The sequence below is a fragment of the Halichoerus grypus genome, chromosome 5 (genome assembly GCF_964656455.1).
Source record: "Halichoerus grypus chromosome 5, mHalGry1.hap1.1, whole genome shotgun sequence".
In the NCBI taxonomy this organism is placed as follows: domain Eukaryota; kingdom Metazoa; phylum Chordata; class Mammalia; order Carnivora; family Phocidae; genus Halichoerus; species Halichoerus grypus.
The window spans coordinates 47789442-47802039 of NC_135716.1; the positions used below are offsets into that span (position 1 = coordinate 47789442).

The window sequence follows — 12598 nt, forward strand, 5'->3', positions numbered from 1 at the left end:
TTTGCTTGAAACTGTTATTAAATGCTCTAACCCCAGATGACTTGAAAAAGTATTGTATATCAACAAACAAAACACCAGGCCCAATCTATTAGGTACATGCAGCATAATAAGGAAGTGAGTTTTACTACCATCCGTGGAATCTCACATTATTTAACTCCCAGCTCCTATCACAGCAGCAAAAGGAATCAGCTTTTGACCACCATTTTTTTTTAATTAATTTCCAGATTCTTGACTAATCCTGAATAAAATCTAGATAGCAATGCTATGCCTGATACCTGAACATGCAGAACTGGGAAAAGATATATTTTTGTATTACTCTTATTTTATTTTTTTAAAAGATTTTGTTTATTTATTTGTCAGAGAGAGAGAGACAGAGACAGAGACAGAGAGCGTGGCAGGCAAAGGGAAAGCAGGCCCCCAGCTGAGCAAGGAGCCCATGCGGGACTCCCCAGGACCCTGGGATCAAGACCTGAGCCGAAGGCAGATGCTTAACCGACAGAGCCACCCAGGCCTCCCTTACTCTTACTTTAAACACAGAAAGTATGTGCAGTTTTACCCTGTCCTTATGCTACAAAGTGAGCAATTAACTAAGGCCCCTTCCTTGATTTCTCTAGAAAATTCCTAAGATTCTATTGATCTGTTCTATGATTCATAGCAGGCTATAGTTTACTTCACATGTGTTTCAGGTTAGACTGCTTTACTAATCCCAACGGCTGCTTTATACACATTTTGGAAATGTCACTGATTATATTGCCAAGCCTATCAAATGAACAGTTCATAGTAGACGCACTGAGTGAGGTGTTAATAAAAGTTAGAAGCAGTTGCAACATCTCAATATTGCCTCACTTTAGGAAACACGCATCTTGGCAAAATTAGCTACAAAGTAAGTATCTACAAAGTGAATCATCTTTTACCAAAAATGGCATTGATAAAAATCAGAGCTACATCCCCTAGCAGAAAATTCCAGGATGCTCAGTTGAAAAATGTTAAAATTCTAAGGGCTCAGTGATATGAGGGCAGTTTGGGTATTATATAAAGGCACATCAACCTGCTGAGGCTGATGTCCCTTGGTGTTCAGAGCGCTTTAAGAACTCCCCACCTTCTGGAATCTCCTAGATGTTGGGCCAGCCATCAGAACTTCTCACCTGTCCCTACTATCCAACTGTGCCGAACTCAAAAAGCATGCTTCCTAAAACTCGGCTCCCTTCCTTTTCTTCTTAGCTGGGCATGTACAATATTTAGTTGGGCATTTCACATTTTGTCACTTTGTGCTGCTTTCCAGTTCATGGTGAACAATAACACAAAAAGCTCTTTCAGTTTAAAGCTGGAACAACTACAACTACTTCATTCTCAAGATTTAAGTTTGCACATTGAGCAGGGGCGCCTGGCTGGCTCAGTTGGTAGAGCATGCGACTCTTGATCTTGGGGTTGTGAGTTCAAGCCCCAAGTTAGGTATAGAGATTACCTAAAAATAAAATCTTTAAAAAAATAATCAAATTTTATATGTTGAGCAAGGACTTTTGAAATGTTTATACATTTCCTGATTTCAAGAATATTCCGTTTATGGTTACTTAGCACATAAATTTCAACTGGTTTTAACTTTCTGGCAACCCCCTTTTATTTCCCAACCACAAACAGTTTAATAATACTATTCATTCACTCAACACATATTTATAGAGTATCTACTGTGTGCCAGGTCCTGTTCTGAGGTGTTGGGAGAACAATGAACAAAACAAACAACCTGCCCTCCTGAGGTTACATTATAGGGAGAAAGACAATAAAAAAGATAAAGTAAGCGGGAGGGGGGCGCACCTGGCTGGATCAATCAGTAGAGCACTGGACTCTTGACCTCAGGGTCATGAGTTCAAGCCCCATGTTAGGCGTGGTACCTACTTAAAAAAAAAAAAAAAAGGTAAAAAAGGTAAATAATCAACCTAATGGAATTATATAAGCCTGAAATGGTGAATACCTAAGATGGAGCAACCAGTCTCTTTTGAATACTATATATTATGTGATATTTGATGCACAGAAGAGTGTATGTAACATATGTGTGAGTTATAAAGTACAACAATCAAATAAACATCTGTAAAACCACTACCCATCTTAGAATCTTTGAATATCTACATCAAGGGTCAGTAAACTTTTTCAGTAAAGGAACAAAGAGTAAATATTTTAGTTTTGGCTGGTCAAGAGGTCACTCATGGTCTCTGTCACAACTACTCAATCTGCCTTGGTAGAATGAAAGTGGCCACAAACTGAACAGGCATAGCTGTATTCCAATAAAACTTTATTTACAAAAACAAGCCATGGGCTGGATTTGGCCCACAGGCTGGAGTTTGCTGACCCTTATCTAGGTCAAAGACTCTGAAGTGTTGGAATCACAGACTCTTAGAACATTGGAATCATAGGCTATTTGATCCAAGGGACCCTACGGTGTTAGTTACAGACTATTTGAATCATAGGATTCTAGAAAGTCACACTCGAACCTCAGAGTGTTAGAAGTATAGAGCTTCAGTTGTTAGACGTTAGAATTTTATAGATGGTCTGGACATTAGTCAAGGAGTTCTAGCCCTAGTTGATCAGTATGGTAGCCACTGGTCACATGAGGCTACTGAGCATTTGAAATGTGGTGCCTCTGAAATGATCTGAGCATGATTTCAAAGACTGATATGAAAAAGAAATGTGAGAACTCTCAATAACTTTTCAGATTAATCACATATTGAAATGATAATATTTTAGATATATCTGGTTAAATAAAATAAATCACTAAAAATGTTTTAAAAAGATAAGTTAGTAGGGGTGCCTGGGTGGCTCAGTCATTAAGCGCCTGCCTTCGGCTCAGGTCATGGTCCCAGGGTCCTGGGATCGAGTCCCGCATCGGGCTCTCTGCTCCGCGCGAAGCCTGCTTCTCCCTCTCCCACTGCCCCTGCTTGTGTTCCTGCTCTCACTGTGTCTCTCTCTGTCAAATAAATAAATAAAATCTTTAAAAAAAAAAAAAGATAAGTTAGTAAAATATGTAGTATGCTAGGTGTTAAAAGTGCTAAAGAAAAAAATTAAGCAGGGGAGAAGAGTGAGAAGTATTGAAGGTGGGGTACACCTCTAGATATTTTATAAGCTTATCTTGACAACACAATCAGGAAATACTTGCTTTGATTTTCACTTCTTTTTAAATAATCCTGATCCCTAAACAGATGAAAATGTGTCCAACAAGTTCCTCTTTACAGTTGCAGATATCTATTTTAACATGTACTACCACCTTAGAGGAATAGTAAACTGCAGCTCAGAAAACTGAAGTAGCCTGATGAAAATGCATATTGCAACCATGCTGTGCTTTGGTAATTTTCACAGGAACCAGACATAATACAACCACTTGGTAAGAGGACATTTCAAAATGATTTGCTAAAATGAATATGTAATATTTCCTTCTAGTTTTCATGGGAAAACTGTATTAATATGCTATCCATCTAATTTATGTTGGTAAATTTGGCCAGTAATACACTGATTTTAATGTTTTTTAAAAAATATGATGGCAAAAAAAAGATTGCCCACTCGTAAACTGTTATATACTAAAAGAATACACTTCAAAAGAATCCCAATATTCTTCTACTACCTTCTTCAAATTTAAGTTAGCATAATCAACTTAAATGTAGTTATCATCATCTTACCAAATGTATATATAATGACTGGTTTTGATTATATCAGAAACTTAAGTAATATAGTTAAATAAAATCTATGATACTTTTAGGTGCTCATTTAAATCTCCTTCTCAGCCAATCTTTCAACAAATCTTCAACCACATACTCTACCTAATTGTTTGTTGGCTTTTAACCTTGCTAGCAATCCTTATAATATAAATAAGAACACGAAGGAAAAACATTGGTGGGAAGGAAGCTAACCTGTAGGGTAAAGGCAATAGTGGGTACATTAAAGGAATGTCCAAGTCTGGGCTCCTCAAACTTGTTGAGTACCACCAAGAGATGGTGTCACTGATCCTTGCTAAAAGAGCTACCTCAGAGATTATGCTTTTGATGATCAGTGGTGGCTCATTACAGATTTTTGAAGGTCAAAATGTTATTTAGTCATATTTCATATCCAACACTAACTTTCTCAATTTTGCTGATAGGCATACTTTCTAGCATAATAAATCACTGACTAAAAAAAAATTTTGAAAAAGGAGAAAAGAAAACTCTAACAATAGTAGAAAAAAAAGCACAGCAATGGTACAGAGAGATGGAGGACAAGGAAAACTATGTCTAAAGCTATACCAAGAATTGATAGGAGGTAGGATACAGTGTAAACTGGGTATCTGAACAGATGCTGCAAAGGAAATATTCAGGACTGCATTGATAGCATTGGAAAGAGTATATAAAAAAATATTTGAATATGTATAAACTTAAGGTGCCTTAAATTTATGTGGAAATCAAGACCATTGTCTATAAAGTGTTTACAGTTTTAACTGAAATTAGGAGAGGTGTCCAGTCATTACACACCCTTAAAAAGGCAAAGAATCCTTTTGTTTCCCCCCATCCTGAAAACTCCTCTCCCTCTCCATTCTTCAGGGGCTAGATCTGAGCAAGGATATCCTGAAAGAGAACAAACTGCACACTTCATTGTGCAGTTTGTGCTGGGTACCTTTTAGTCTGGGGAGGGCTGAAATTCAGCTCCCCCTCACATCCAGAGAGTCTCCACATGGTCCAGGCCCCAAAACTTGCTTTCTTTGAATATTTTCAACCCAGAGTGGGATGCATTTTTCCAAAACATCAGCCAAAAAGAACTGCCTTTAAAAAAATATCTCAGAAAGGCAAAAAAGTGGCCCTGGGTACCACAGATTAATCTCTTGGTTTCACTATAATTGCCATCATATATGTCATCTGTTCTCAGTTCTCCTTTCTTATCCTTTCCTGCTTCTCTCTACCTATGGTCCATGCCTACACAAGTTTTGTTTGGCTCTGGCTGGCTGCACTCAGAGCTGGAGTTTGCTGACCCCAGTTAATGACAACAGCAAGATCTATGTAGCTGTACGTAGCTTACCACTATGTGCCAGGCACTTTGTTAAGTGAATTACAAATATGATCTTATTTAATTCACATAAAAACCCTATGACATAGGATGTATTTTATCTCTATTTTACAAATGCAGAAACAGGCCCTAAAAGGTTAAGTAACCTGCCCAAGGTCACACAGCTAACAAACGTCAAAGCATAGACTTGAAACCCAGGTATCTGTCTTATCCCAAGCAGAAATGTTCTTTACATTAAGCCATAAAGCCTGTGCTCTGAAATCATACAGAGACCTGAATTCCAACTCCAGTACTACTATTTAGCACTTGTGTAGTTTGGTAAATTATTTAATCTGAGTTCCGTGTATGAAACAGAATAACAATACCACCTAAGTTTGTGGTTGTGAGCATTAAATGAGCCAACATATACAAAAATTTTCTAGTACAGTGTTTATGGGTCACTCTAACCAAAAATCGCTATATTCAATCCCGCATTCTTTCTGATTCTTTGTTTAATTTATTGAGGCAGCCACAAAAAGATAACACCAAAGGTAAGCAGAAACTGTGGATCACCAACCAAGCGCAACGTTAATGGTCTATATGCTCGGTCTGCCATAGATTCCGGCACTGCAAAACCAATGCAACTGCACTTCCTCCACGTCCCTGGTTGTAGTGAGCCCAAAACACTAGACAGAAGAATATGGGAGCCGGAGCCGGAACAGGAGCTCTTAGGACACCCTGTCTCACAACCTTCTGCTCTACTATGAAATCAAGAGTTACCTTTTCCCACCCCATCTAGCAGCTTCTCCTGGAACCCCCGGCTGCTCTGAAGAGTGCCCTGTTCCTCCCGGCACTCGATTCAAAGCGTGGAACCCTGACCCAGTCCCTCACCCCACTGGGCGCTGCGGATTTTTCCAAGCGTGTCACCCTCCCCTGGGCCGCAGGCCCGACCCTCCCCGCTGGGGTAGGCTGGCGATCTGGGCACCGCTTGCCCAGGTGCACGAACGCAAGGCCCAGGAGGCTCCTCGAGGCCCAGAGCCGAGCCCCGAACTCCGGCTTCTCCGGAAGGCGATGGCTAGCCCCGGGCCTCCCCAGGCCGCAGACCTCGCATGCTGAGGCTCGAGAGTCCTCTGCGCGCCGCGGCCGATCCCCCCGCCGCACTGAGCCCAGGGTGCACTTCCAGCGCGAGGGCCGCGCGGAGCCTGCGGGCCTGAAAGGTCTCCGCGAGGGCTCTCTTCCTCCCCCGGGGGATCTGTGGGTTGCTGGGGCCCCGCTACAGAGAGAAGCCCGCACTCACATCCCGCTCTCAGTGGTGTAATCAGGTAGGGGTGGAGACCAGGCAGCCAGAGTCCACAGGGTAGCCCGGGCGCGGGGATTCACAGGAACCTGAGGCCGAAGGGGCAGAGGGGCGGGGAGGGGAGGGGCTACGGTGCAGCCCCGCCCACTACGGCCATGGACCGCCCAGTACTGACTAGGATCTGCACCTAGAGAGGAGACCGATGCTTCAAGGCTCTTTAGGAGATCTCTTGCTTATGGAAAGCCCCAAGCTGATTTTAGACATTAAAATGAGTTGCTTGGTGCACAAAAATAAATTTCAGAAGGATAAAGGAATTAAAATATTTGAGAAAATTTATACTATCTGAAACCAGGAAAAAATCATCATGAGGGTAGTGAAATGCAAACTCCTAACCATTCTTATTTAAAGCGTTTCCAAAGTGCACACTACCCGACTCATTTTACATCCGAATCTCATTTAATTCTCACAATTTTGTGACGTAGTTAGTGCCATTAACCCCATTTCGCAAATGAGAAAACTGTGATTGAGTAACTTGAAATTTGGTAGCTGAGTATTAGTCTACTTGCCTGAAGTCACAAATTCTAAGTAAACTAATTTCAAAGCATCCTGCTTGACGGCTACTTGATGCTGCCTACAAAACAAACTACTACGGAAAATATTGCTACATTTGACTACTAGAAATTGAGAACTTCTGCCCAAGGAAAACAGGGACAAAATCAATAGGCAAACACACGAGTAAAAATATTTGCCACAACGCTGATATTAAAGGGTTAGTATCTAAAGTATAAATTGATTTTTAAAAAATAGAAAAATGGGCAAAAGATATATATTTTTTAATTGCACAAGACAGGGGCACCTGGGTGGCTCAGTAGGTTAAGTGTCTGCCTTCGGATCAGGTCATGATCCTGGGATCCTGGGATAGAGCTCCACAGCAGGGAACCTGCTTCTCCCTTTCCCCCCTGCTCCTGCTCTCTGTCACTATCTCTCTCTCAAATAAATAAATAAAATCTTAAAAAAATAAATTGCAGAAGACCATGGAAAATGAAACAAGTGAGGACTTTCCTAAGTAAAAAAAAAAAAAAAAAAAGACTTAATCCAAAAAATGCAAATGAAACACTTTTAAATAATTATATCAGTGCAAGTGAAGATTCATTCATTTATTTATTGAACACCTTCTGGATGCCTACTATGTGCCAAGCATTCTTCTAGACTTGTGATTAACTAGTGACAGAAGTTTCTATCCTAGAAGGAGAACAAATAATAAGTTATTAAAAACAAATGAGATGATTTCAGATAGTCATAAGTACCACGAGGAAAGTAATACAGGGTAATGTGATAGGGAGGGCCTTGGGGATAATGGGAGGTTTTTGTTTTGTTTTGTTTCTAAGATTTTATTTTTAAGTAATCTCTGTTCTCACCATGGGGCTCAAACTCACAACCCTGAGATCAAGAGTCATGTGCTCTACCGACTGAGCCAGCTAGGTGCCCCAAACGGGAGGTGTTTTAGAGGGAAAATCTCTCTAAGGCAGTGATATTTGATTGAAACCTGAAAAATAAGAAAGAGCAAGTCATGCAAAGATCTGAGATCAGGGAAATGATAGACAAAGACAGAAAGAGACTTAGCAAATTGCAGGGACAGAAACAAGACTTTTGTGGTTGGAGGACAGTGGGGAGAAGGAAGAGAAGGGCTTTATTTTGTTTTTACTGAAGGTTGTAAAAACAACTTTTTGTTTTACTTTTGATCCTGATTTTACATTTAAGTGAATGTCCTCAGATACCACTAATTTAGTTGCAAGTTTCAAAATTTCAAGAATACATATCCATATCCATACCTAACCTTCCTGACTTTTGGCTCTACTAAAATAGGGAAAGAAATAGAGACAAGGGAATGGTTTTATATTTTTTATATTTTTATATTTTTAGTACCCAATATGCCTTCAGCTCAAGTCATGATCTCAGGGTCCTGGGATCGAGCCCCATGTTGGGGCTCCCTGCTCAGTGAGGAGTCTGCTTCTCCCTTTCCCTCTGCCCCTCCCCCTTCATGCTCTCTCTGTCTCTCTCTCTCAAATAAATAAAATCTTTGAAAAAAATAAAATTAAAAAAAAGGAAAGATGAATTGAAATTAGCTAAGTAAGAAACAGTGGAGTGGGATGGGAGCAAGGGGGAGGGTGCCAAGATAGCGGAATGGGAAGGAATCCTGACAGAGAGACTATAGCTCATTGTAGGAAAGAGAAGATAGTGTGCCTGGAGCCAAGAGAGAAATATTACATACTTACAGAAACTAAAGAAACATGACAGTTAAATGCAGCACATAAACATATAATCAGGATTTGGTTTTTTTAAAGATTTTATTTATTTATTCAAGGGAGAGAGAGAGAAAGAGCACACAGAGGGAAAGGGAGAAGCAGGCTCCCTGCTCAGCAGGGAGCCCGATGGATGTGGGACTCAATCCCAGGAGCCTGAGATCATGACCTGAGCCAAAGGCAGAACACTCAACTGACTGAACCACCCAGGCACCCTATAATCAGGATTTGATCTGATTTGGGGAAAAAGAGGTTGCAATCTAGGACAGCTTTGGGACAATAAGCAAAATTTGTATATTAAATAATAGTATTCAGTCAATTTCAATTTCCTGAATTTGATAATTGTACTGGGACTAAATAAGAGAGTATCTTTGAGGGGCGCCTGGGTGGCTCAGTCATTAAGCATCTGCCTTCAGCTCAGGTCATGATCTCAGGGTCCTGGGATCGAGCCCCGCATTGGGCTCCCTGCTCTGCGGGAAACCTGCTTCTTCCTCTCCCACTCCCCCTGCCTGTGTTCCCTCTCTCGCTGTGTCTCTCTGCTGAGTTCCCCTGCTAGAACCTCCAAACAAGCTGTCAAATAAATAAATAAAATCTTAAAAAAAAAAGAGAGAGAGACAGTCTGTAATCTACTCTCAAAAGATTTAACAACAAAACATAATAATTGGAATATAATATGTATATTATATGTAATATATGTAAAGAAAGATAAAGCAAAATGTGACAAAATGCTAACAACGGCTGAATCTAGGTGAAGAAATGGGAGTTCCTGCAACTTTTCTAAGGATCTAAATTTTTTTTCAAAATAGAAAATTTCGTTAACATCTCACTCTGGTTGGGGTTCCTGACTGGCACAGTAGGTAGAGCACATCACTCTTGATCTCAGGGTTGTCAGTTTGAGCCCCATGTTGGGTGTAGAGATTACTTAAAAATAAAATCTTTGAAAAAATTTACTCTGGCTAAGATATCAGAAACTCAATTTCAGGATTCTCATGGCACCTAGTTATATGAACATATTATTTAGGAATATTGAGGTAACTACCAGTAGAAATATATAAAAATGGTTCCCTCTGGAAAAAAAAGACCAGGGTTCAAAAAAAGTTAAGAAGAGACTCTATATGCTTTTTAAAATATACTTTAAAAACAAAGGAAATAAGGATATTACTGATGCAATTGTAAAGAAATGTGGCTGATTTAATGGGAAGTGGTGGAGGCAGCAATCATATAAAAGCATTGGACTTGGAGTTCAAAGACATGGATTCTAGTCTTCTAGTCTTCCAACAATACCTATTACCTATGTATCCTTGGTTAATAAATCTCTTTGAGCTACAGTTCTTTTGTTAATTAATTTGGCATAACCATTATTTCACAAGGTAGTTGGGAAGAACAAATGAAATAAGTATGTGTTATTACACTATGTAATACTATATTGGTACTACATAAATGCAACCTAATTTTAAAAAACTGTGATTATCTTCCCTTATTGCCCATAAAAAATGTTATGTAATCCAGATAGTATGTACTCCATTTGCAGCTTGTGTTTTCACCCACATCAATCCTGAAGTAAGATTCAAAACCTCTTCACTCCTTCCAAAAATATTCCACTCTGGTGAGAGGTATCAATCTTACTAAATATTTTGAGGGGAAGCCAGGGGCTTTGTACCACACATCCCATGGCAAACAAGGGCATCAACTTTCTTTCAAGAGGCCTCCTCTCCCTAGTCTTTTCTGAAGTGAAATGTTGTGGTTTGTGAGCAAACAGTACAGAAAAAATTATTGAAACGACTTCAGTGCAAAAAGGGTGGTTTTACTAAAGCACAGGCACAGGACCCATGGGCAGACAGAGCTGTCTGGGGTCGTAAGGAGTGGCTGATTATATACTTTCAAGTTGGGAGGGGTTTAGGGATAGGTAAGTCTCTAAGGAATTTGGAAGCAAGGTTTCCAGGACCTTGAAGGGCTAGCTGTTGTTAGGAAAAGGTCATTTAATACTGTCTGGTAAAACCTTAGTCATGAGACCCTTCAGATGTATATTAGTGTGCCTTCTGTTTTGAGGATGATTGCTAACATATATACATATATCTTGGGGGTGGGGGGGGTGGGGTGTAGGTAGAGATAAAGGAAGTTTCCAAAGGGATTTTTATAGTGTCTTAGAGGTTGGGCTAATGTCAAACTACGGTTGCCTGAGGCAGCTAAGCTCCTTGAAGAAGGTACTTATCAATGGGCTGTAAGTTGTAAGAAAGTTTAATTTTTTTTCTTTTCCCTTTGTTGTCCACATCATTTTATTTATTTTTTTGTTTTCCCCCATTTTTTCAAAGATTTTATTTATTTATTTGAGAGAGAGCGAGAGCGAGAGAGAGAGAGAGAGAGAGAGAGAGAGAGCACAAGCAGGGGGAGGGGCAGGCAGAGGGAGAGGGAGAAGCCGACTCCCCTCTGCGTAGGAAGCCCGGACCTGGGGTTCGATTCCAGGACCTTGGGACCATGACCCGAGCACAAGGCAGACACTCAACTGACTGAGCCACCCAGGCGCCCCCACATCGTTTTGTACTAAGACCAGCTTGGGCTTCACATTCTTTGTTTATCTTCTCTGGCTTCTCTTTCCCCCCAGAACTCCTCCTCCTAACAATCTCTTCTTTGCTTCTTCCTTCCTTCTTTCCTTTTTCTTTCTTTCTTTCTTCTTTCTTTTTCCTTCTTCTTTCTTTCAAGATTTTATTTATTTGACAGAGAGAAAGCACAAGCAGGGGGAGCAGCAGAGGGAGAGGGAGAAGCAGACTCCCCGCTGAGCGGGGAGCCTTAGGAGGGGCTCCATCCCAGGACCCTGGGATCACTACCTGAGCAGAAGGTAGCCGCTTAACTGACTGAGCCACCCAGGTGCCCCTCTTCTTTGCTTTCTTTATGTGGAACAGCTTAATTCTTCCAATTAGTTATTTCCCAAAAGGACCCTCTATTACCCTATCTTTGAAGGCAGCAGAGAATTATAAATAATAATCTTTTTTTTTTCTTGCATACTTAAATTATCGGGCTATCAGAGAACTTTCAATTCTGTTCTGGTGATTAATCTTATGCCAAAGCCAGGAGAGCCCCCACAAAGTACCGGCAAAAACCCGACAGCATCACGGGAACAGTCCTCTGGGCGCAGGCGCGAAAGGGCCGCTAAGTTCCCCCCCCCACCGGGTATTTCCCTCCCCCTGAACCTGTGGACCGGAAATCGCTTAGCGGAAGAGGCGGCCTGGAAGAGGGAAGTCGCGGTTTTCTTGGGAAGGACTGGAGAGACTTTCGCTCTGCTGCGCTCCATAGGGGCCCAAAGGCGTGAAGGGTCAGTCCGCGAGTTTTTGGTCATGGCGCTGGCCGCTCGCCTCTGGCACTTTCTCCCTTGGGCACGTGCCGTCTTTCCCGGACCTTGGCTCTCGAGAGGTGTTGCTGGCAGCCGCGGACTGTGCTGTACTTGGCGACTCCGCGGCTCTGAGGTACCCCCGCCGCCCTGACTCCGCTCCCCTCACTACTGGCTGGGTTCCGGCACCCACTTCTTCAGCCGGGCTGCTCCGTATCACCTTGGGGAATGTGGTGAACTGAGGCAGGTACTTAGGGCCAGGTGTTCCTGGAGCTCTTCAGGTGACTGCAAGGGACAGGTCCTCTCCCTTTCTCAAGGCTACTTTCTTCTCTGAAAACTGGGGTCGGAGGGGGAATGAGCTCCCCCTCAACCCTTCTCCCCCGAGAATCCGGGGTTCCTGCCCGTCTTTCCTCTGTGAAAACAGAACCTTGGTTGGGGGTCTTGGAACCTTGACCGCTGTGAAAATTTACTTTGGCGATACTGTACAGCACCTGAGGCTCTTAGTCTACCAGACTTTGAAAAGTTTGTGGTGTGATTTTGAAAATTATTACGACTTAGAAGCAGAGATTTTGTACTATTTAGGTTTAAAATTTGAGCCCTTTGTTTTATCTGCATAATGTTAAGGAAGGATGTTGGATTGTCATCCCAGTTTTGGCTTTTCTATTAGACCGTTCG

At 41.5% G+C, this 12598-nt stretch overlaps 2 protein-coding genes across 5 annotated transcripts in view; one reads left to right on the forward strand and one right to left on the reverse strand.

Annotated features, from left to right (window-relative positions):
• CPNE3 (copine 3) overlaps window positions 1–6420 on the reverse strand; it is a 49699-nt gene extending 43279 nt beyond the window's left edge. The window contains exon 1 of the mRNA XM_036072657.2: window positions 6296–6420. The gene's annotated coding sequence lies outside the window, so the exon portion shown is untranslated. The remainder of the gene's footprint in view (window positions 1–6295) is intronic.
• A 5381-nt stretch (window positions 6421–11801) lies between these two features.
• Window positions 11802–12598, forward strand: part of RMDN1 (regulator of microtubule dynamics 1) — a 52037-nt gene continuing 51240 nt past the window's right edge. For all 4 annotated transcript variants that reach the window (XR_013447805.1, XM_078072254.1, XM_036072661.2 and 1 more), the window contains exon 1: window positions 11802–12059. Coding sequence is in view for 3 of the 4 variants with exons in the window: in XM_078072254.1 (XP_077928380.1) it covers window positions 11931–12059 (129 nt within the window). In the remaining variant the exon portion in view is untranslated. The remainder of the gene's footprint in view (window positions 12060–12598) is intronic.